The sequence below is a fragment of the Gallus gallus genome, chromosome 5 (assembly GCF_016699485.2).
Source record: "Gallus gallus isolate bGalGal1 chromosome 5, bGalGal1.mat.broiler.GRCg7b, whole genome shotgun sequence".
Classification (NCBI taxonomy): Eukaryota; Metazoa; Chordata; class Aves; order Galliformes; family Phasianidae; genus Gallus; species Gallus gallus.
Genome location: NC_052536.1, coordinates 43,832,205 through 43,857,022, shown reverse-complemented (window position 1 = coordinate 43,857,022; position 24,818 = coordinate 43,832,205). Strand labels below are relative to the sequence as shown.

General features: G+C 45.1%; 1 protein-coding gene across 5 annotated transcripts in view; it reads left to right on the top strand.

Moving 5' to 3' along the window:
• Window positions 1-360: 360 nt before the first annotated feature.
• CCDC88B (coiled-coil domain containing 88B) overlaps window positions 361-24,818 on the top strand; it is an 84,124-nt gene continuing 59,666 nt past the window's right edge. For 3 of the 5 annotated variants that reach the window (XM_025151373.3, XM_015287749.3, XM_004941868.5), the window contains exons 1-3: window positions 361-820; window positions 938-1,038; window positions 7,758-7,866. In XM_025151373.3, the coding sequence (XP_025007141.2) occupies window positions 761-820; window positions 938-1,038; window positions 7,758-7,866 (270 nt within the window). In that variant the 5' untranslated portion in view covers window positions 361-760. Of the gene's footprint in view, window positions 1,391-7,757; window positions 7,867-24,818 lie in introns of all 5 variants that reach the window. The other 2 variants (XM_046942416.1, XM_046942417.1) reach the window with 2 other exon arrangements.

Sequence of the window (24,818 nt, the reverse complement as noted above, 5' to 3'; positions counted from 1 at the left end):
CCGCACAGCGCACCCCCGCCCTGGGGCAGTGCTGCGGAGCGGTGCCACGTGCCCGCCCGGCCGGGTTGGCGCCGCTCCCCGCCGAAAGCGAAGCTGCGGAGAGGCGTTGGAGCCGCGTGGCGGTGCTGAGCCCCGAAGCGCGCAGGTGCACGCCAGGGGCACGGCGCGGCGGGACCGAAGCGGCAGCGGCTGAGGCCGAGCGGCGCCCCGCAGCCCCGCGCCGTCTCGCCCCCTCCCGCCCTCGCGGCCGTCCCATTGGTCCGCGCCGGCCGCTCGGCGGCGCCCATTGGCCGCGGGCGCCGCCCGTCACGGCGCGGCCGCGGCCCGGCTCTAATTGCCGGCGCGAGGGCGCGCCCCGCCACAGGTAGCGCGGCGGCCGGAGGGGAACCGACGGGGCGCGCCGAGCCGAGCGGCTCCGCCGCACCGCGTGCGTTTCGGAGCGGTACCGCCGAGGGCTCCGTGCCGCCGCTCCCCCTCGAGGGGGTCGCCCCCCGGGCGGCCGCTCCGCTTCCCACGGCGCGGCTCGCTGACCCCGGCGGTCCCGTGCCCGGGCGGCCCCTCTCGGCGGCGGGCGGCGGCCTGGTGCCGGCTCGGGGGGAGGCGGAGCGGCGCCGGTCCGGCCCCTCGGGCCGGAGGGCGATGGGCCGCGCGGGGTCGCCGCTGTAGGCGGCAGCTGCCGGGCAGCGGGGCCATGGGCTCGGCGCCTTTGTCTGCCGAGTGAGCCGCCCCGCCGCCGCGCCGCCCGCCCTGCCCCGGCGACATGGACGTGACCATCTCCGAGCTGCTGGAGCTCTTCCTGCAGAGCCCCCTGGTGACCTGGGTGAGTGCCGCGCGGTCCCCGACTCGGGGCGGGGGGAGCCGGGCCCCCACCTGCCGCGGGGTTGGGGGCCGCTCCAGCCGCCCCCCCAACGCGCTTCCGCCCTTCGTTCCCCGGCAGGTGAAGACCTTTGGAGCGCTGGGGGGTGGCGGTGAGGACAAGCTCGGCATGTACATGGAGCTGGCGGACGGCGTCCTGCTCAACAGGATCATGCTGCAGATGTGAGTGGGGCGGGGGCCGGGCGGCTGTGGGGCGGGGGGTCCCTGCGGGCCGGGAGGAGCGCTTCGGCGGCGGCTTCCTGATGGCTGCTGGAAACTCCCGAACACAAAGGAAGACTCGAACCGATCCGGTTTTACGGTCTACTCGAACGCGTCGTGGTTTGGTGCCTGTCTAAAAACAGCTAGCTCTTTTTTGGCTGTTCGTGTGCTTCAGGGGAGGCGTGTTGCATTATAAATAAAGAAACGAAAGTACTTCAGCAAATGAAGCTTTGCTGGGACGGTTGTATTGAGGCATGTCTTCGTGCTGCTGTGAGCTCTGTGTTCAGTGTGTGTTTCGGCAGAAGAAAAACTTTTGGTAAGGTTTGTTTCAGGCAGCGCTGCAGAGAGAGGGCCTGAGGAAAGTTAGGAGTGTGCCGAAAGAGCAAATGGAAAACAACTTCTGACGTTGGAGTAAATTGCTACTAAAACACATTTTTAGCCGTCTCCTTTCTGGTTGCTCATTTGCTGTGGGCAGACCCCCGCTGGTTTTATAGCTTCTCGGTGATTGCTTTCAAGTATTCCAAAACGCACCCTCTAAAGGGCTCGCAGGGAGAAGTGTCTGCCTGGCCTGCAGGGGAGGATGTGTTGGGAAGCTCCCAGTTCTGGTGCTGTGCTGTGTTCAGAGTGGAGTCAGCTAAAGTCCAACTACTGGTTGGTAAAGCTGGGCCAAGCTCAAGTGCTTGTGGGAGTTTGTATCATCATCTTTAAAAGTAACTATCTTTTGAAAGTAAATTGAAAAAAAGAAGCAACTCCCAGCAGTCTGAGAACCCACCTGGCAGCTGTGTTATCCCCAGTGCTCCCACTGCAGAGGTAACCCAGGCTGTACTTTGGCTTTAGGATTGCTAGCGATGGAAATCCTGCACTGGAACTTTAGTAACAAGGACTGGAAGGTGAAGATTTACGGTTCAGAGAGTGTAGATCAGCCACCCTACTTGGGGGTAGTGCAGTAGTGGCATAAAAACGGAGTACGGTGTTGGTTGTGAAGAGAAAACATTGGAAATAGCATCTTCTAAAGAGTAATTACACTTCTAAAAGAGAGCCTCCTGCAATTTAGAGCCTTGAGTATGGGAGTTCAACTCCAGGCTTGTACCTTTTCCAAAATGTGGGAAACACAGTTTTGTTCTATGAGTGCTGTGTTTGGCATGGAGATAACCACCCAAAGTCTCAAGGAGCTGTGGCAGTTGTGAGTTGGCTGCAGATGTAACTAATGACTATCACAGTTATCTAATGCGTGAAAGAACTAATTATTTCCAAACAATGAAAATGAGCTTAATGCTCAGCCACTCCCAGTTCTGGTTACTGAATAGGCTGAAGTTATGTGGCTACTGAATGACTGTAACATTCTTGGGTGAGTGATATATTGGAGAGGTACTTTATCACTTCACGTATACAATAAAGGAGCTTAAGTATTTTGTAATTGGCCATTGAAATATACCTAAGGAGAGGTAAAATTGTTCAGGTCTGTGGAGCGACTTAATGTTGCTGTGGGGACAGGGAGAGAACAGTGAGATCCCAGTGAAACAAGGAATTGAAGTGTATAGGCTGACAGAGCGCAGTGATGCCGTTTGGCATTTTGTTGGACGTTGTATGTTGGTGAGAAATAGCCTGGCATGTTTACTTGCCTTAAGCACTCAGGAAAATAAGTTTTTCTTCCAAAAGCTGTCTCTGCCAGCAGCGTCGCAGGCGGTGTTCCTGGGGGAAGCCCAGGCAGCATGGAGTAGGGAACTGTCCCATTATTCACAATAATTCTCCCTTTTTATGCAGCCTTGGCAGCGTTTCTAATGATGGCTGAGGACCTTGAAACTAAGACGTTGGTACCGAGAGCCTGCAGCTGTTTGACTGCAGAAAGATCGTGATTGTGTTTATGTGTCCTGACCGAGTGAGGTGCCATCTGTGACCTTCACTTTTTCAGACTTAACCTTTAGAAATTGCAGTGCAATTACCCCTTGCCTATAAATTTAGAGAGCCTTTCAAGAGGTGTTTCTGCCTCAAAGCTTTCAGAATGGAAAAATAAACATGTTTTTAAAATGCCTGCTCTCATCAGTTCTGCAAGCTTTGGGCCTTAAGGATGATTTTGGTGCTTGGATCGAGATTTCTCCCCACTGAAATGTTATTAATGAGAGCCTTTGGCAACATCTGATAGAATTTGGTTTGCTGTGAGTATCCCTTACCAGAAAGCACGTGTGCACACAGTACAGGGAAGTAGAGTAAAATAAAGGGATTCCTGTAGTGGATAGCATATTCTTACATGTGTTAGTTCACTTAGTTTTTCAGATTCAATTCTGTTTGCCTTCTTACTAGAGCACAACTTACATAGACATACGTGTGACGCGCAGACACCAGTGTGTTGCAGCACTTTGCTGCAGATTTCTTTTGATGAAGGTTCTAAAAGCAGAATTATTTTTAATTTATTAAAACTAAAATGCTTCTATCCTGCAGCCAGTCAGTGTTGAAGTTTAGCACGTGACTGGAAAGTCTGGTGTCTGCAGAAATCCTGATAGACCTGTTGAGGTGAGACTGCTGAGTGAAAGGAAGGCTGCAGCTCTTTGAGGTGCCCAGTGGGCTCCACTGCTTCTAGCACCATCTGGTTTTGGTTGCAGTAGATGGGGTTTTGCCCAGATGCAATCTGCCAACTCAGAACAGGCAAAAATCCCAGTTCCTCAATGCTGGGTTTGTATCAACAAGGCGGCCACGTCACCAGAAATGGGGGACTTCTGCTGTGTCTCCTGCCTATCAGGACCCCGCTTGCTGCCTGGAACGGGTGACAGTGGAGCTGTGCCTTCCCCCATCCTCCTCAGAACTGTTGGGTTCTGCTGTACTGCTTTTTTTTCACTCCTGAAGGAGCGAAACCCCTTTTGAAGAGGTTATCTAGGATTGCTTAGTTCTGACTTGTGGGACTTCGGCAGATAAATCCAAGCAGAAGAGGCACACGACAGCATTTGGTTTTCCACCTCTATCTTAAAGACTTTTTTTTGAAGAGTATTTTTGTGTTATTTTTGAGTGGTTTCCTTTTCCTGTGCATACACTGAACTGCTTATGCACGGAGGACACGTTGACGTTGCACATTTGCAGTAGTGAATAATTAGTCTTTATTGAAAATGCTTATGTTAATCTTTGGAGTGCAACTGTTGTGTCCTGAGCTGCTCAGTTTCTGGCAGATTGATGTGTGTTGGGTAAATGAACTTCTCTGTGGACAAATCTAAACTGTTTTAGACAGTTATGTATTGCTCTCTGCTATGAGAGAAGCACGTGGCGTGGCACAGACTGCTCTCACTGTTGTGCTGCAGTTGTGGTGACACCAGGAGTGCAGACAAGTATTTACACTGTTCAGCCTCCTATTAGAAGCTTTATCTGGGAAACAGTGCAGGAGTTCATACGTGCAGCACATCAGTGCTTTCATACTGATTGGTCTTAATCCTTCTGACTGATGGTAGACTCTACTTTTCTGCTAAAGCATTCAGGAAGCGGAACTGCGTTCCAGGAGTACATCTGATCAAATCATTTGCATTAAGGCCTCTAAGATCACAGTAATGGATTTCTAAATTTCAGCAGCTGCCCCAGCGTGTGGTACTGTCAGCCTGTCGTCTTAAATTTGGACCACGTGATGGGAGCAGCCCAACTGCCAACTGCTGTGGTTTGCAGCAAGCAGCATGCGGAGTGGGAGGCAAACGATGCACATCCGTTTAGCAGAATTGCCTTTTCAGGTGCAATTTTAGCACTTTTTCAGATAATTTAGAAACCCATCCAGCAGATTCATCCCTCTGTAAGTAAGAGGAGGAAGCTGAATGGTGGGAGGACAGGGCTAACCCAAGGCTAGTGCACTCTGTGTCTCCCCACAGAGAGAGATTGTGTGCTGTCGAGGCCGTGGATGCTGGGTCTGCCTGGGTTGCTGATCTGTTCTGATGTTAATGGGCCTCGGGCCTGGTCTGAGGGCTTCTTCCTTATTTATCTGGATCATTTGTCCGGAATTGCTCAAGTAGGACTGTCTTTTTGAATTTTAGAAGAAAAATGATATTTTTCCCTTGTTTTGTTGTTTTGATTTCATTAATTGGTGGCTTAAGGGGATGAATATTCAGGTAGTGCTGCTGACAGCTCCGCGTGCCCTGAGCTCATGGTCTGCCTTCCCTGCCCTTGGTTTTGCCCTTGCCCCTCTTCACCTCCATTAACAGCATGAAGGAGGCATACAAATTGGAGGACTTGGAGTGCTTGTGTGTGCAGTGAGGCCCAAGACCTCCTGGTAGCTTGGCGTGTTTTTTCACTTGTCTGTGGAAGGCTGCCCTCAGTCATGCCTCAGACACGCTGCCTGTGTCCTATTTATTGAGTGCCTTTGATACTAGGAGGAGTAGGTGGTTTTTAACAAGCAGGGAGACCGCGCTTCTGTGTGTGTGTGTAAAGACCAAACATCACCAGTGGAGAAAAAGCAACAAACAGAAAAACACACGTCACTGAGGTTGCTGTCAGGGATTTTTGAGATGCATTCAGGCACCGATTCTTTCCCTTTCTCTAGTTATTTAAACAATAACCCTCTTCAGTTTTCAGTGTGATCCTGGGAGTTTCTCCCAGTAAAACTCACTTATGGAAACGTCACCAACCAAACAAGTGCTTTAGTATGCAGAGCGCAGGACCAACAGCTCTGCCTACCTTAAGGTAGAAACTTCTTTCAAGCACAGAATTGACCTCTGACTGTGTGATTTTTGAGCCAGATATTTTGCTTCCAGTGGTGCTGCTGGTATGCTGTGGGGCTGGAGCTGTGGTTGGGGTGGCCAAGCAGAAGCCTGACTGTGCAGCATCTGAGGAGCGGAAGGAAGATGGGGGGATGTGGCGGGTGGGGCAGTGTTTTAGTTAGAAGGAACGGGTTTCAGGGCTGAGGAAGCTTCTGGGGAAGAGAAAGCGAGCCTTAAGGGGGTGTTGAGCTGTGGGAACTGCTAGACAGAGGAGACTCAGCGTTAATGACTCTGTGCTACTTCGAGTATGTGTATGAAGTTGTATTAGTGTGAAACTGTAAGGATTTCTTTTTTTAACAGATTAATGTGTAAAAAAAACCAAAACAACATAGCAGTATTTTTTCCCCTATTGTTCAGTGTGGCAGCTGCTGCCAAACAGCTGAGGCTCCCTTCCTGGCTGTAGACCTGCATCACTGCATGACTGTGGTGACAGCGAGAGCTTGCATGCGGGATTGGGGAACTTCAGCTCGGCCCTTCTCCTTGGCCAGCTTCTCTCTACTGAAAGCCTCTCCCCCCCTTCAGATTCCTAGTTTGCCTAAAATGGCTAAGCATCCAGCTTCTTTCGGGATAAAACTGAGCAGATGTTGATGCAGAGTATGGGAGGCAGTGTAATCTGAGTACAAGCCACTTACATTTCCACTGCTTGCTGTGTTGCTGAAGACTCACTACTGGCAAACAGTGTGTGTGTGTGTGTGGCTTCCACATTGTTCTGTCTGAGCATCAGTGAAAGGAAGTCGTTCACGCTTCGGGTGCTGAACAGCAGAAACTGTGTGGAAATCTTTAATATAGATTGTGCTCCAAGAGCTTGATAAGGTTGCTTCTTTGTTCTTCATAATGTGTCACAGTGCTGATCGCCACCCGAAAACCTTTGCTGGTGTGAGGACTGGGAAGAGTCCTGCTGGTTTGCATCGGGGCCATTTGGGTTGTTGCTGCGTCAGTCTATTTGAACCCTGGCACCTCAGCGCTGTCCCTGATGTTATCTGCTGCCAGGGCAGTCGTCTTTCCATGTCTGGAGGGGTGCTTTGGGATGACTGTGCATTTAAAAAAAAAAAAAAAGGTTTGGCATATGTATGTAAACTTCAGCAGATACATTTTAAAAATAAATACTGGATCAGTTTTTCTCTCACTTCCTGGTCAACGCCGGAGTTCAATATTTGGCCCTGTAAGACCTGTGAATGGCTTAATTAACAGCCAGAGCAGGGCTCTGGGAAGCAGGTGTTGGAATTGTGTAGGAGTTTGCTGATAAGAGCTTTTATTATAGGGCAAATGCTGGGCTTTGATCTATGGTATTGGTAGATAAAGGTTTTCAGATTTTCTTGCCAAGATGTCCTGATACACGCAGAATGTGAAAGTACATATTCATGTTAATCATTAGCAGCTTTTGTGGCGTTTTCTTTTTTTTTAATGGGAGAAATAAAGTTGCTTCAGGTATCAATTTGATTTCCTTTCATTGATCTAACTACAAATCTGGTAGTTCAGTGCTCCCTTTTCCCTGTGCTTCCTTGGTGTGTATAACGTATCTGTATTTTGCAGTTTGCACAGTGATCAAGTGTTAACGCTCTTCTTTAGATTTGAAGTCCTAAAGCCAAGGTGTAATAGTCTTCTCTAGGCTTGCCTTTGTTTCAGTGAGGTAAAACCCATATTAACAAAGACTGCTTTGGTCCAGTTTGCACAAACTACGTATGGTCTATGCCTCAGTGAAATAAAAGTAAGGAGGGAAGCTACCCAGAATGGCTGTGGAGGTTAACCTAACTTAGGTGGCATGCAATAAGATCTCTTAGTTATACACAAGTGCAAAGCTTATTGTATCATGAATTAATGTGTATGTATCACATATAGTTGTGTCAATTAATTTAATGACCAGATGTTTTAAGACTCTTCCTAGTGGTGTGTTATTGGGATGTTAAGTTCTAACACCAAGGAAACACCTGATTAATTTTCTTTTTCCTCTGTTCATAGAGACCCTCGGCCAACCAACCAACGTGTTAACAAGCATGTAAATAATGATGTCTATCTTCGGGTTCAAAACCTGACCATCTTAGTCAGAAACATTAAGACATACTATCAGGTAAGATCTGCTCTTTGCTCGTTGATCTATGGTGATTGCTCTACTGATTCAGTTAATGCAGAAGCTGGTGGAAACTCTACAGGAAATGGAAAGGAAATGGTGTTAGTATAGAAGTACTTTCAACTATGCTTTCCTTAAGAAATAATAATACCTTCTCTAGTGTTGTGGCTCTCTGTGTTTTAGGGGGAGACTTACTGACAGTGGAGTAATGCTTTTGGATATGAGGCTTGCTTAAAACAAATAACCTTCTCTTAAAGGGACTGCCACCAAAATTACTTATGAAGTACTGTGTTTGCTAGAAATGAAAATCACAGGTTTATGTAATATTAATGAGGAAAAACAAACTTTTACTTGTATTGAAAACAGACTTCCAACACTATATAACTGTTGCTTAGGTGTTAAGCAAATTGTTAGATCTGGCCACCTTCTACTCTAACAGACTTAAATGCAGAAATGACTGCAGCTTCTCACAAATGGTACTCTTCTCAGGTGACATCCTTGAGCTGACCGTCAGTGTCCCTCTACTAAGATAGTGACAGCTGAATGCTTTTGCAGACTTAAATACATGCTGGGTTCTGCTGAAAAGCCCTTGGACTGAATTCAGTTACTCTAAATAGATTTTTCACTATGCACACTATTGTGTATATTTAGGCTTGCTGAGAGAAGTAACTGTTCTGCTGTTTCCTTTTATACGTATTTTTTGCCAGTTTTGAATGTTACATAGCATAAACCAGTCTCAAAACTACTGAAATACTCCTGTAAATATCTCATTTGTATAATGGACAAAACAACTAAACTGTGAATGCCTTAATTGTGGGCACTTCACTTTTTTGTACCTACAGGAGAGAGAGCGTTATGTTTGTACTCAAAATACAGAGAAGTTAAGCATTACAACTGTAGTTAAGTTATACCTTAGCAGCGAAAGGCACTAGTATTATAGAGCAGTTATTGTCTTCCAGAGCTGTCTGCTCTGTTGCATGTTTAATGCCACCAATTCTTTGCTCTGGATTTGCATGGAGGAGTCATCCGTATGACTTCAGGTTTCCTAAGCAAGTTATAGCTGTATTAGGAAAATTGAGGGTGTAACTTTTTAGGTTTGAAATGTGGGAGGACATCATGCGTTTCTGAAAACAGCTGACCGGTGTCTCTGTGGTTGAGAATGGGAGAAGCTGATACAATGTGATGTCACTGCTAAGACTTGTGATTTGTGAGGGGGGGAATTCCATTTGGTCATGGCTGGAGGCTGAGGTATTTAGTTTCTTGGTTATCTTCTGTACAGTGTAAGTGTGTATACAGAGTCTACAAGGAAAATGGACTGCATTTAAGGACAACATAAAGGACTAGATTCTCGCTATCCTTCCCAATCCCTGCAATATTTAGTCTGAGAGTCTGATGCTTCAGGTGTTGAAATCAAAGCTTTTTCTTCAAGCAAATTGCTTGGCTTGATAATCTAACCTCTTTTAATAGTATGCAAAGAGAAAACAGACTTGGAGGGGGGGGGGATGATTCATAATCATGTGCTATGTTCTTTGATGTCCTGTTGACCTAGCTGTTGAGCTGTGTAATTATAATCCAATCAAGCTAGGAACTGCTGAAGAAGGTGAAAACACATAATTTTGAATAGAAAACAGTAGTTGGGGCTCTCAGGAGGCTCAGGAATGGTGTTCCTGTTGTAGTCCAGAAAAGTTGTAGGTGTTGCTTGCAGCAATACTGATAGGATAGTTGAAGTGAGGGTAGTGTCCTACTGACTGAACACACAGGCTGGATTTTGGTTGCACACTGGCAGTGGGAGGGGAAAGTTCCTGATGAGCAATAGAAGCAGCGGCTGCTGCTTCCTCAAGGGAAACAAAAGCTCTAAAAATACAGTGTTGGCATTGACACTTTACATTCCCTTTCACTGGATGGGACCAAGTCAAGGTTACAGCATAGTTAGTGAATTTGGTAGGCTGAATCTCCTAATGCTTTATAGAGGAAGGCTAGTAGGTATGATAGAATAATGGCCCCTCTGTGTGTTATGCAGGAGTAATCAAGGATATGGCATGGATTTGTGTTACTGGAATCCATGTGTCTGAGAAAGGTGACTTCAAAGGCGACTAAAAATAAATCTGATGCTCAGAAGCTAGGTGACCCTTCAGCTCACATAATGGCCATGAAGAACCCTTTTTCAGTACGAAGAATACCTCATTTTCAGAAGTTTGCTAACTGAATTGACGAACAACTTCTTGATGAGCTACCTTCTCAACTTTCACCTTCACAAAACCTGATTGCAGGTGGTTATGAATAAAAATATGTCAAAGACTCTTAAAATAGGGGACAACTTCAGTTGCTACAGTTATTTTATATATATTTTTTAGTTGTATAATATTCACTGTGTAAGTAATGGGGCATGTAAGCGTGGTTACTTCTGGTAGCAGGCAGACATTGCTGCGTTCCGTGCTGTCTGAGCAGTTGCACCTCTGCAGGTCTGTTCCTGGGGTGAGGGCTTCTGCTTTGGAGACAAGGCAAATGACTCATTTTGCTGTGGGATTTCTTGAGCGTTCAAAGGAATCTGTCATTAGCCACGTTTAATAACTGCTTCAGCCCCAGTCTGCTGGAGAAATGGTGGGTCATAAAACTTCTGGAGTTGGTGCCATATCTTAACAAAGAGCTGAGCAAGGCAGAATGCGTTTGTTGCTCATTGTATGACACAATGTCTCGTCTTGTTCAGACTGAGTTCATATACTTGGCTGTCTTAAAACTGAAATTCAGAATGGTTTTGTATGATGTGGCTTGGTACAGTGAGAATCAGCCACTGCCTAGCTGCAGTGATGCAGCGAGGATGTTGATTAAAGGGATTGATAGAGAATGGAGCATAATGGGAAAGGAACGCTTGCCTGCTTCTTGCTGGGCTTGGTGTTGTTCATCCTTGTCCAAGGGTGAAATCTTCCCCACGTACTGCAGCTAGCCAGTGTTCATGGGTCTGGCTGACCTCAAGCTGTGCTCTGCTGCCTTGTCACGTTGGCACAGTTGGGAACGTCAGTCTGCATGCCAGCAATGGATAGCCCAGTGTAACAGAGGTGAATTTATCTTGCTATTCCTGAGCACCCTCTTCTCTTGGTAATGTTTCTGTTGTGAGCTTTATTAAGGATCAGCTGCTAGTCCAATTAGCTTGAAAACAGTTCAGGTGCAAATATCGGAAGACGTAACAGTGTTTGACTTCACAGGAATAAACATGCTTGACCCAGGTTCATAAGGTTCACAGTGTGTTGTTATGGCCCTTAATTACTCCGGCACCTTCTGTTTCTTTTCAGTGGTGATTAATCCCAGCTGTGGCAGCTGTCTTCACAGTGGCCTGTGACAGTACTTGTTTCTGGCAGTGTGTTGATAGGGTTTGTTTGTTTTTTTAAAACATTATAAGCTACAGCAGCCTGTGATTGTTTCCATCAGTGGAGGGGAAAACATAGAAAACATGGCTTTGCCATGCAACGGAGTATGTAAATCCTGTAGATGCTGTCACTTGAAATGTTTGTGTATGAAGAGCTGCTGAAATCTCTGCAGCACTCAGAGGGCAGTCAGACTGAGGGGTTTGGAAGGAGCTGAAGGCAGGCTGGTGAGGGAGGCTCACCGTGGCCTTGTGCATCCTCTGCTCCTGTCAGTTGTTGGATCCAGAAGTTTAAGGAGCTAACAATCGCTTTGGTAGCAGCTTATTTAAAAACAATGAAAAACGACCCCCCAAAAAAAAACCTAAATTAATGAGAGGATTTATTTTGATGTCACCTAGTTTCTTAACCTTCAAAAATGCCACTAAACATTCCAGCTGTATATTCTGCATTCTTAAGCAAAAATTCCTACAACTTATGTAAAATGTGGTTGTTGGAGAGGATTAAGGAAGAACGTTATCATCTGTTGGCTAGTCCCAGCATGGGTGCTGTGGCCACATTGGGATGAGCAGTGCTGTGGGAAGTGCCATGGTGTGGTCACAGCTGTGTTATGCCTGTAGTTCTTCAGCTGTGGCCACTGAATACTTTGCGAATCACCTCATGTTTCTAAAGCAGATGGAAATATGTCTTCAGTAAAAAAAAAAAAATCTGTGAGCTCTAAAATGAGTTATGACTATGTCGCTTGTGCAGTTGTAATACAAAACTCCTGTTCCTTAGCGTTTTTATTGAAGTTAGGGTGTGGAGTAGTAAAGATGGAGCCATTTACTGAGCTTTTAAGGACTTTCTATCACCTCAGTTCCTATCTACCCCACCCAAGCTCATGTAGCTGAGCTCAGGTAATGGTGAAGAATGTTTCTCAGTCTGCTTTTACTTGTCTGCTCCAAGTTTGTGATGATGAATTAAAAGGAGTTAGCTGCCTGTGACTTGGCTGTTGCTGTGAGCTCTGACACTGTGGCTGCAGTAGTGCTGAGACTGGGTCTTCCATAGGAGAGAGACTTCTGCCTTCAGGCTGGGGCCAAAGCTGCTACTCCCTGTGGTTCAGCTGGGGTCTTGCAGTGCCGGTGGCTTCCAGGTGGATAAACAATGCCTGGTTTTGTATTTGGAGCACTGAGTCAGGTTGGGAGCTCTTGGCTGGGCTGTGGATGTGAAGTTGAACTTCAAGCTCCAGATTTGGGCACAAGTTGTGAACTGGCAACTGTATTTGAGCTATAAATAAAGTTCTGGAAGTAGAATGTTCTTTTCTGTGTGTTAAAATCTTTCCCTGCTAGGCCTGCTAATTCTAGTGGCCTAGGAATCCACTCCTTAGCAAAGTAAACTCTAATACTAGAAATAGAAATACAAACACTGCTAGAAATACACTTAAAAGTACATTTTCTGAAGTAGAGAAGCATTTCTTCTCTGAGGAGGGGAATTCATACATCGTAGCCTACTGAGTTAGATTATGGAACTAAACGTTTTTTTTGCTATTATTGCCTATTGGTATGTCAAAATACAGTATGTGTGGGTGGCTGCTTGTCTTTGATTCTTGTTCCCTACAACTCTTAGTTTAGCAGCTTGGCAGTGGTGGGAGGAGCCTTTCATCATCTAGAGCTTTAAATTCCAAGATTATTAACACAATGTCAAGAGCAAGACATCAAAAGCTTCTACAGATAAGCTCTTTCTAATTCGCATGCTTGACTGATCTTACGCACTCGTGTGTGTGTGTGTGTGTGTGTGTGCTCCCTCCCTTTGCTGTGTGGTTGTATGAGCTGTATTCACACGGACTCCTGACCTGTTTCTGCATTGGGAACTGTCTTATTGCACCTACCAAAGGTATCATACAGGTTTTGTCACCTGACTGTGGCAGCTGTGGATAGAAACACATTAATCAACTGCTGAGGCTCTTTTTTTTTAACAGCTGTACAGTAAATAAGTTAGCGTGACAGGCAAGTCAGTACTAAGATGCTATTGCAGAGGTGCTCAGTGTCTCAATGAGGCTGTGGACCTTACTCAGGAAATGCTGTGTTGTCATCGATCTGACCCTGGAGTATGATGTTATCAGCTTTGTTTGTTTCTACCTCTCACTAAATTTCACTGGTTAGTTTGAATGTGCCATAGGTACAGTGTGGCTTTCTGTATGTATTTATTCAGTACTTAGCTTTAGGAGGCCTCCTAGGCTCTGCAGTGAACAAAATATTTGGTCGCTGTTCTGCAGTGATGTGGTCATAAAACACAAAGGCTATGCACGAGGCTGGCACTGTGAGGATGTGCTGCTGTCATGGTGCTGGGTGCCAGTCAGTGAGGTGTTGGCTGTGGTGTGGGCATTCTGGGAGTGATGAGCTGGTGGTGTGGCCTCTGGTCCCTTGCCTAGGGACAGTAGTACTGCTCTTTTGCAAGCAGAACACCAGAACAATCAGAAAGATGGTATCATCTAATGTATAGAATCATAGAATGGCTTGGCTTGGAAGGGACCGCAAGGGTCAAGCTCCAACCCCCCTGCCACAGGCAGGGCCACCAATGTCCAGATCTGGTACTAGGCCAGGTTGCCCAGGGCCCCATGCAGCCTGGTACCGAACACTTCCAGGGTGGAGCATCTGTCCTGTAGGCCTGTTATCAGGCATTTCACTGAGAAAGAAGCTGAAACAGGTGACTCCTAACTACCAGCCAGACTATCTGAGGCCTGTTTCTTGGAACTAGAATTTGGGGAAGGGCAGAACAGGCTGGCATGTGTGTGTGCAGCTTTATCTTTTATTTTTTTCTAATAAGCTCGAGAGGTGTGAGTTTACAGTGTGGATAAACAAAGCCCAGCCAAAAGAGGAGCAACGTCCTGAAGTAAAAATGTGTTTGTGCAGTGGTCAGAATAGTGGGGCAGGGTTCAGATTTAGGCTTTGGAGTGTTGCTGTTAATCAAAGGCTGTGTGTCAAAAATGCAAATGTGTTAGTGGAGGTTGGGTGAGAAAAGAAGGTGTGAACTACTGGCACAAGCTGCCTCTTGTCCTGCTCCCCATGGTTTTTATGCATCTTTGCAGGCTTGTAGGGAGGTTAAGGTGACTATCAGCTATGGGACTGACAACTGTAGAGGCATGAGCACAGGGGCAGAGTTGAGCAGAGGCTGCCTGTAAGAGTTTTGCGGTGGAGCAGTTATTTGGTACCATACAGCACTGTTTACGAAGCCTCTGCCTAAATTCTTGGCAAATGTCCCGTTCTGTGTTAGTTATGGAGATAACTGAGTTCTTGCAGAGGCCTCCAGTTTCAGATGTGTTAGAAAATGGGCTACATGCCACTTAGGGCTGGCAGTAGGTTTGACATTCATTTTTGCTGAAAAATGATAAATGAAAATTCAAGATGACGTTGGTTTTGTTTCTGTAACGGATTGTGCCATTTTTGTGTATATACACAGACAAATTGTACAAAAATATGAAAGGTGATCGCAAAGCAATTCCTCTAACTGGATGGCAGTTCCTCGAAAGTCTTGTACTGTTTAATGGCAGCTGTCAAATGAAGGTGATTGGTTGGTTGTCTTTTTTCTTTTTGCACGTTGCCTGAAAGCTATTCTTTAACCCAGGATGACTTTCCTTGAGATCCTCACATGCCAGGTTGTAGCACGCTGGATAGACTTCAGTCTTGCTCTCTCACAGTGCTGAGTCTGGATCAAGGCTCGGTATGGAGGATTGTTCTTGTCGGTTTCAGAGGGTGTCTGACCCAGATGAGCAGAGGTTGTTGCTGTGCATCTTGTCTAGCAGGCCTGGGCTTTGTGTTCAGTAGCTGTTGTTACAAACTCACATTCCCACACACGTGAATTTCATTTATTTATTTTAAGTCTGTAAACAATACTCCCATAGTGTTTTAATCTGAGGTAGATGCTTGGGATATCTTCTAAAACAGTGGTTATCTTCCTCTTTGAAGGAGTGATTGAGGTCTTCCATTCTTTTCTGAAAATGATGAAGCATCATATCCAAGTGCAGAGGTGTATTTACTTTGAAAACAAAATGTCAGCTGCATCATAAAGGTCTGCTGGAGCTTTATTCTGACCCGTGGTACTTCTGGCAGTTGAGTGCTGTAGGGCATAGGAGAAGGTGTGGAGTGGCTGCATCTGTCCTGCAGAGAGCCCACCTGGCTCCTAGGCAAGGGCAGAACTGGCTGCAGGAGGCAGCTTTAGCCTGCTTGTTACCTCACTGAAGGCAAACCTCAGCAAAGGGTGCCTTCTGTACTTTGCGCAGGGTATAGTTTTTATGACAGTGTAAATTAAGGATGGTACTTGGTCCTGAATGCACTGAAATCAGAATACTGTCCCTGAGTGATGCAAGCATGCAAATTCCCAATGCAAGTTATGCTGTTTTCTTTTTTAAAACCCTTCCTTTGGAAGCTCTCTAAGGAGCTGATAAAGCAGATTGTGTGCACTGGTTTGTTGTGTTGTTTTTTTTAACAGCTCTTTAGGTGGGCTGTTTGAATGTAAGCTGTGTGAGAGCTGGTTCCTCTCCTATTTCACATGATGATTAAGAGATGGAACTGAAGGAGAGAGTTAAGCTTTTACATTCTGCTGGGTTCTCACATGGCCACTAAAAGAGCCTAAATAAAAACCTGCTCAGCAGACTGAAGGTCCCTGTGGAGCTGTCACTGTCCTCTTTCATAGTTAGCATTATTAAAAGTCTCTAGATGTTTATTATTTTCCTTTTTAGACACAGTGACATCGTTAGAGCCTGTTAGGCGACCAGAGAAGTGACAGGCGTCTGCTCCTTGGGGACAGTGGGGAAGACTCCTGGTCTCTACAAAGGACAATCTTGTGTTAATTCCATTTAAGTATCTTGGGGTATTTAACATTTAAAAAAAGAAAAACGATTGCATAGGTGGTGTTCTTCATCTATTAAAAAGATGCCCCATTTAGCTATCTAGCATTAAAGAACTTACTGTAAGAAGGCATAACTTATTTGCGTTAAGGTTTAGAAGCAAGAGAGGTTTTCTGTGGCATCCTAGAGTTGTTATTACTCTTAAACGTGATGCCATATATAGCAAATCCACTGGAAAGGTATCTATGAAGGAATCCACCATCAATTTGCTATGCAGAAGTACCTGTTTGTTTGGTGTGCAGTGTGCTCGAGGAAAGGGGGAGTGTTGCACTGAGGTTAATGCTTGGTTTATTTTGGAGCAGCTGTGTTAACAGGAAAACTGAGTGGTGGGAGTCCCAAAGGAGGATAAACATTTGCCATCATATACTGGGAAGAGGTGGATTTATCTTTAACTTTGATACTAAATACAGAGTTACCATGTATATTAGAAGGATCATTTCTCCGGATACAGATCAGCCGGTATTATGCGTGTCGTTATTTCACTTCCTGAATACTTTTTTTCTTTCAAGAAGAGAGAGAAACGAGCAATCACACTGTGGTTTTGCTTTTATTTTAATTTGAAAAAGTTGTGTGTCAGTATTGCTTTCTGTCTTTGCTTTTAAGATTTGAGGCAATTGCTTCCCTGAACAGCGTGTGCATTGCTCCTTACAGCTGTACATGCAGAAAGTAGGAGCTGGTAGTGGAGGACCACAAAAGCTGCCATTATTAGAATCCTTGCTTACACTTCAGTGCTCTGGCGCTTAGCTCTGGCTCCTGGATTCCAGTCATGCAGAAGAAACTCAACCGGAGTGCTCCGTTTTAATTCTCAAGCTTGAGTGAACTGCTCTGCATTTCTTCCAGTACATGTTTGCTTTGTATCCTGAGCCAGCATCTTGACTTGGGAAGGCCATTTGCAGCTTCTTTTTTTTTTTTTTGCTTAGATCTTTCTCTCTATAAATTTCTGGGTGTAAATGCTATGCAATTGAGGGACTTAGATTTCAAATAATTTGTTATTGCTTGAAGACTTCTCGGTAAGATGCAGCAGCATTTTGGCCTCATTTTGTAAACCTCCTGAGTTCACTTGCAATTGCACTTCCTTTTCATGGTGTGGGACCTGATTATAGGTGGTACTGACTATGCACTTTGAGATGCTGAGCACCTTGCATGGCAGGGTCGGTGACTTTGCTTTGATACCCTTGGACGTTGTGAAATCAGAGCTGGCTGCCAGATCCTGGCTTGTTTTGGCTCTTCTCCTTGACAGCATATCACAGCCCTTACCAGTGTCGAGGGCTTCATCGCACTTTATCAGTACTTGGAGACTTGCAGTGTTTATAGCAACCATGTGAATGCCTGCAGAAGGTCCTATCCTGTCTTGGCCTTGGAGGCTTCTGCCCAGCCTGCTGGTGAGAGGTGTGCTCATCTGAGAGCTGAGTTGGCACAGCCATGTGAGAAGCAGCTGCTTCTGTGACATGCAAACTGAACTGCACACAGCCTTTGTGGGGAGCTGTGTGCTCCGCCACCCATTTATAAGGGAAAAATCTCTTGAAGTTCATTTGATTTGCTTAGGAACAAGTAGGAATACATTTGTAGCCAATGGCTTCATATGGGGATTTTTTTTAACCCTTTTCATGTGTTATGGAAGCAGAAAGAAGTGGAAAGCCTGTGGTAGGATCTCTTTGCTGGGAGTGCATGACTAATATCAGACTTATAACTTTGATATTCCTGCTTTATTGATAGCGACTGTGTCTGACTTGCCTAAAGCACACAGCTTCCTAAACTTCAGATTCTTGAAGCACAAGCCTTCAGTCTGCTGCCAGGTTGTAAGATCTGATCTCTCCGGGAGTTGGATATGCAGCCATTGTGGTGGGTGTCCAGCACTTCCAAATCAGGGTATGTGACATAAGGCAATAGGGAACTGGTCTTCAGGAGCAGTGACCCCTTGTCGGGACAGCGTGCTGGGTCTGAACATGTTCTCAGATAAGGGCTTACACCCACTCTGCCTGGAGACCAGGTGAGGTTTGTGCTGTCTGTGCTGGTGTCCTGCTGTTTTGCAGCACAAAAGGAAGCTCCCCTCGAGTAGTCTTGCACTTAATAGCTTTAATTTCTGCAGTGAATGGGGCCATGCAGAGTGACAGAAACTTTCTTCCCTGGGGAAGGCTGTTTGGAACAGAAGTCTTGGTCAGCTGCTTCAGCCAGGCAGCTCTTCCCTACACACAGAGATATAATAAGCCTCATAGCTTAGCATAATTTGTACTGTTGGTATCTGGCAGGCTAGTGTAAGACACACTCCTGCTTGCCTGAAGTTAGGGAAGGATGTGGAAGATTTTTATACTTTGGTGCAAATATTAAAGTCTTAAAGAAGTTGCATGTTCATGAAAAGGTACAATTTGGATCTTAAAGTGTTTGCTGAGATCTCCTCACTAAACATACATTTGTGAGGATGGGGGAAGGGGGGAGGCTTTTGTGACAGCTTGAGCACCCTGTTTGTTTAACCACCACCTACTCTGCGATACAGACCCTTCTGAGTTCTGCCTTTCTGGCACATTCTGCTGCTCTGTCAGATACGATGAATTGAGTGAACTGGTTTCCTGGCACTTAAGCCAAAGAAGTTTGTGGTTGACAGAAACAGGCTGACTAATGCAGTAGAGACCTAAAATCATCTGTTTGCAGAGATGAGCATTTTCTTGTTTGTTTTTTTAATGTATTGTCTAAACAGTTATTAAATGGGGGGAAAAAAATAACATTTTTTTGAAAAAGAATTATCTTCCTGAAGGATGAAATAGGAGAGGGAAGAGTTTAACTGCTACCTCTCACCTTTTTAATGAGAAGTCATTAATTTTCCTTTGAGATTCGGAGCAAGTCTGTTCCAGTTCTCATCCCAAAGCATATGCTGTATGCCCTCAAGGGGGAAAGCAGTTAAGAATTACAAGGGGTATTATGCATAGTAGAAACAAGCAACCTGCTGAAGTAATAACCTGCTGCGTGCCCTTAAGTCTCTGTATGAATCAGGGCTTTAAAGTGGTGACTGAAATACGAGGAATATGTCATCTCAGAGATTAACGAGACAGCCTCACTTAGGAGATGAGAAACACACTTATTTTCATGTTCTGTAATACTGATCTTCATGCAGGAAGATTCAGACTGGAGTAACCGCTTAAACCGCTGTCTCAGTCCCTGAGATGTGGCTCTTCTTTTGAGGCAGAACAGGATGCAGTTGAGCTGAGCATATTTGATTGTGCTGTGGTTCTGATAACAAAGTCTGATTTCCTGACTATTAACTGCCTGGAATTTCTCTGAGACTTCTTCTGTCGTGGCACAGTCCAGTAACCAATCTTGCTTTTTAAATATCTTTATAACAAGTGGCTGTTTTCTATAACCTTCTGTAGCTTTCTCTTGAGTGGACAGGTAACAGCGGTGAAATGGCTTGCTGGGCGTTTCAGTGCTCTGTGCTACTGGAACACCTCCTGCTATAGAGTAGTGTCTAACTCTTGTCCCTGGATTTCCCGTGGACTGGTTCAGGAACAGCCTGGGAAGCACTGTGGTTCACTCGGAGGAACTGCTGTGAATCCACAGTCCGTGCCTGTCTGGGCCTTGGGAGTCAAACGCTGTCTCTTCCATTAACCACTGGGCTGCGGCCTCTGCTTAATTGTATGTGTGTGAAGGATAGTGCATCTGATGAGGCAGATGAATACACACATCAAAGTGTCTTTTAGCATTAGCTACAGATGTACCTGTTGTTAATTGAAGAATCTGTAAGTATTAAGAGTTCAGAATTTCAACTTCGGCTGCTAAATGTATTTCTTAAATAAAACCATGAGGTGTCTGAAGAGAAACTAAGGAGCTTACACATCTAGTTCTGTGTAACTGAGACATCTTTAATCTGCACGAAGGAGTGGTGTGTTTCCAGTGCTTTGAAACCACTTTGCATTGTGTGCATTCATAAAGAGGTGCTCATTAAAAATGCGTTTTTAGTCACCACCTGTTACTTGCTTAATACCATGTGTGCTTTACTGCGCTATTGTCTTTTTGTTGCTCTTTTCCAAAGTGCATTATTCATTGCTTTGAACTGTATGGGCAGGAATATATTCTGAACATCTGATTTCTGTAGTGACCATTCCCCAAGGAAAGAACTATGTCTGTGTTTATGACCAACAAGCCAAGCCTTTCATGTCATCTTTTTGTGAAGATTTCATACCTTCTGCATACCAAAGATGCAATTAGGAGACTTGCATCTGTGATGCTGCAAGGAGACAACAAGGAGGCTGTACTTGTGTGCAACAAAGGCCTCCCGAAGCATTTAATGAAGACCTATTTGGGGGACCGTGCAAAGCTTTCTCCTGCTCCTTTGTCCCCCATGTATCCTGCTTTCACCTACACTCTCACGTCACCTGAGAGTAGGCATGTGTGGAGTGAGATGTATGCTGACTTAGCTGCTGCCACATACGGTGGCCCTTGCTTGCTTTTCCTTCGCTGAAAAAGAAATGGAGAATTTCACAGATATCTCTTAAGAATTTAGCTTCCTTGGCCAGTAGAATTACAACAGTGTAAATTGGGAAGTGTTAATATGTGGGGAGCTGGGTCTTTTTTTCTTTTCAAGAGAAATGCACCCACAAAACCAATCCCCTCAGCTTCCTCCCAGAAAGAGCAGAACCTTTGTTCTGGTTATCCCTAAGGGACTCCAGCACTTGTTTGTCACTGCAGAGCAACAACTACTGCATGGCTATACTCGTACCTCGTAAAACCAGAGTGGTGTGTTGGAATAAAAAAAAATGCCTTCTGAGCTGCTCTGGTTTGTTGTCCCCAGCTAATCCAAATCTCCAGAGTAGAGGTAAAGCTGTGAATAAACAGCCCAATGAAACATGGAATGTAGTATACACGTTCACTCAGTGTGTACAAGAAGATATTTCCTCTCTAATGGACAAAGGAATGAGTAGATGGTCAAGTGTCTCTTTGTTCCAGTGTGGTGTGAAATTTTATATAATGTGATCAGCAGGCAGGTTTCATTCACATTCCTGCTCACATATCCAAAACCTGCCATACAACCTGATGGCATCAGCAGTCTGCTCGCAGGAGCTTGAAGCAGCAGGACTTGTGCAGCTCGGAGCTGAAATGAGTTGGCAGCACCATTTGAAGAAGTTTGCTTAGTTCCTGGCTGCATTGTGCAGAGCTGGCTTCAAAAGGACTGTTGCTTCTACGCCGTGAGAATGGCGTGCAGTCAGAATTCACAAGGAATGGCGTAGCTACTGATCTAAAATGCAGCAAACGCTCATTTTAGTTTCAGTTATGCCTGTTCTTGTAGTGCTGCTTAGAAATTGACAGTGGTGACTGTGAATTAATTCTGGGGGAATTCTGTATTTTTATTATTGTCCCTTAATTTTTCAGTAGTAAATTTCGTAGACCGGGCAGATCTTCTGCATATTTACACTATCAATAGAAAGTTCTTAGCTTGAAGGTCACAAGTTCAGACTTCAATGCCTGATTGTAGGACCCTGTGTTTACCATGCATCTTACTGCTTTGGAGATGGTGAATGCCTACTGCTTATGCTGGCATTTAGAGGAATGGTGAATTGAGCTGGTGCTACTGAGGTGCCAGAGTGTCTGGGTCTGCATTCAGGTACCACACTATAATTAGTGGATTTTCTTTATGTTCATCAGACTGTAAGCATCTGCTTTCTCCCTTTAAAGCTAGCACCACCTACATGCTTTTTGTGCACCGAGAAGCCAAGCTATTAGTTCACATGCCTGTCTCCAAAATATTAACTTTTACTGTAGGTCGAAGAGTGCAAATTGTTTTACTGTGGCATTTCTTCTGGTGAGTGGCTGCATTAATTCCCATAGAGCTCCAATTTCTGAGCAGCCATTCATCACTCAACCAACTCACGATGCTCTCAGCAAAAAACAGGTTTGTCAAAGTAACTCAATGCCTTTGCTGAAGTGTATTTAAACAGTGATGCAGAGCAATTTTATTAAGTTATGTGAAAAGCTGTTTGTGAACCAGAACAAAAGAATCCTTACTTTACCACTTAACATGGTCAACATTTTGGAGTTCAAAATGGACCCAGCATTGCTCATTTCTCTGTTGTACAGATGAATCTTTTTGCCAAGGAGGTTTTGTGCTTCACTGAGGTGAAGGGTGTAAACCTGCTCTGTGCTGATAGAATTCTGCTTGTGCTTACCTCTGAATTTAGTGCCCCTTAGAACTTCATCTGAGGCTGCCTCTAGAAGCTGGACTTTCTCTAGACTACCAAGGAGCTTGAGCACACTGTGAATACTGCCAGGCTTAGATCCGCTGCAATATAAACTTCAGTGTAATCTGTGCCATAATTTTCCAGTAACTCTTACAGTATAATGTAGCCCCAGTGTGCTCAAAGTAGACGTTCCTTTTCTCCACAGCCCGGGGCTTGAGTCACTCCTGCCTGAAGCATTCTTTCAGGGTCTTACCTTCCCCTCCTTTTCTTTCACTAGCAGAGGCCAGCCTCTGTTGTTTGTGATCTTGCGCTTGCCCTCCACCAGTCACTCGATCCATCGTCTTGTGTTTCTGTTGATTATGTTGCTTAAAGAGTAAACCTGAGCTCTGCTGATTTAAGTAAGGGCTCCGCATGTGAGGGAGCTTGGGAATTGCCTAGAAACACCCATGCATGCTACCTTGATGTGGCATTAGGGGAGTCTGAAGATTAAGAAGGATAACTGAAAAATGACTCTGTAATACAAATGGGTTTTGGTGGTACACATAAAATTTTGACCTGCTCTGTTTTGCTTTTTCTGCTTGTACCTTGTGCTGTGTTTAGGAGTTATTTGTTTTTTGAAGTGCTTTGGTTGTGTTTAAGCTTTGTCTCAGTAAATGTGAAGCCTTGAAAGTCCTGTTTCCTTTCCGTTATAGAAGCTGTCGTATGAGCTTGTTGTTTCAGGAAAATCCTAGCACCGCAGCTTGAGAGGAAATTGTGCTTTGTTGATATGAAAGACTCAGTAGTCAGCAGCCTTAAGGCTGGCCTAATGGGAGCAGAAGTTAATCTTCCCTGGATGTTAATAATAACGTAGTGGCACTGCTTACTGCTGTTTCTATGACAGATGGCAGAAAGACAGTACCTTCTAAGATGTGTCCCCACTCTTTGTGTTTTCTCATGATATCACAGGTATTCATAGAGCGTTGCATGCATTCAGTATGCCATGGGCACCAGCAATTACTGGTAGGTCAAAAGTGAGGAGAGAAATTAAAGGCATGGAAATAACTTTGTTTTTCTCCATCAGAAATACAGATTCTGCTTAGCACAGCCTGCTCTGTGTGCTAGTTTGTTATGAAAGAGTCCCTCATTGGAGGTCTGGTGTGAGGCTGGTGGGGGAGTAAAAAGCAGAGCTCTGCGGAACTCACTGATGATAACTGTTATGAGTTATCTGTACAATTCACAGTAGATTACACAGAATGTATTAGCTGAAGCTAATTGGTTTCTTCAGATACCTAAAAAGCACTGTTAAGGACTGGTAAGACTTCTCTTGAGGGCGTTAGCAGAACACATACGTATGTGTGTGTGAATGCACAGGTTGGATTACTATACTAAGTGAACTTAGCCTAGGGGCCCCACACAAGGACACTTTATGTATTGGCTGTTTCCTCTTCTGCACATTGGTGGGTGAGACTAAGTTACAGACCCACTGGCTTGCAGCTGGACGTACATGCACGGCCACACTTGACAGTTTAACATGTCAGTGTAATTCTGTCCTTGTGATGTGCCAGGGCTAAGCCCAGTCAGAAGCAGCTTGTGTCTGCACAGGCAGAATGTGCACTACTTCTTTATTCTTCTTGCAGCAGCTACTGGAAAGCTTAGGAAGTGTGATTTTTAACATGCAGCATTCAGCTGTGTTAATACAGCTGGTCTGTGACTTTTCTGGGTTTTTTTATAGTTTTTAATGCAATCACATGAAAAATCTTGATGTTTCTCTGCTCCATCTATTTTTGTTTTATTTGTTTTTGTGATTGTTGAATTCCCAAAGAAGCAGGGTGGTCTGGTCCTGATCAGCTCAGTGTGTCTGTGAAAGCAGTTGTCTGTTTTACCATAGACTTCCCCTTGAAATTGCATTCAAACTACTGCACACATCCTTTGCATCTCAGTTTTTTGCAGCTGCTGAAATTCTTTCTGCCTCATTTTGCTTGTCTGGGAAATTCAGATTTCACGTTCTTCAGTGAACGTGAAACTTCACTTCTTCTGACCTGTTCGTATTTGGCTTCACAGTGGGAGACTTTCACGTCCATGAGGACCTGTCATTCTAGTCATACAACTACCAAACAAGCACAAATTAGGAATATGGTTTGAAACTAAAACAGCGGATATTTGAAGTGGATATAAGGGAAAAGTGTTGGTTTTTTTCATGGTAAGAGTAGTGAAGCGATGTAACAGGGATAATGGTGCCCCATCCTTGGAGGCATTCAAGGTCAGGCTGGATGGGGCCCTGAGCAACCTGATCTTGCTGTAGGTGTCCCTGTTCGCTGCAGAGGAGTTGGATTCGATGACCTGTAAGGGTCCATTCCAACTCAAGTGATCTATGATTCTGTGAAGTTGTGGCAGCTGTTGAAGGTGACTTTCACCTTTTTTTTCCTTTGATCAGTTATTTTTTTTTCCTTGACTCAGAACATCCCTCTGCTCTGCAGTTGCACAGTTATTTGTTGTCCTGTGACATTAACTGTTGCTTCTGTTGTGGAATTGTTGTGGCTTAGTGAGTTTTTGATGTTAATT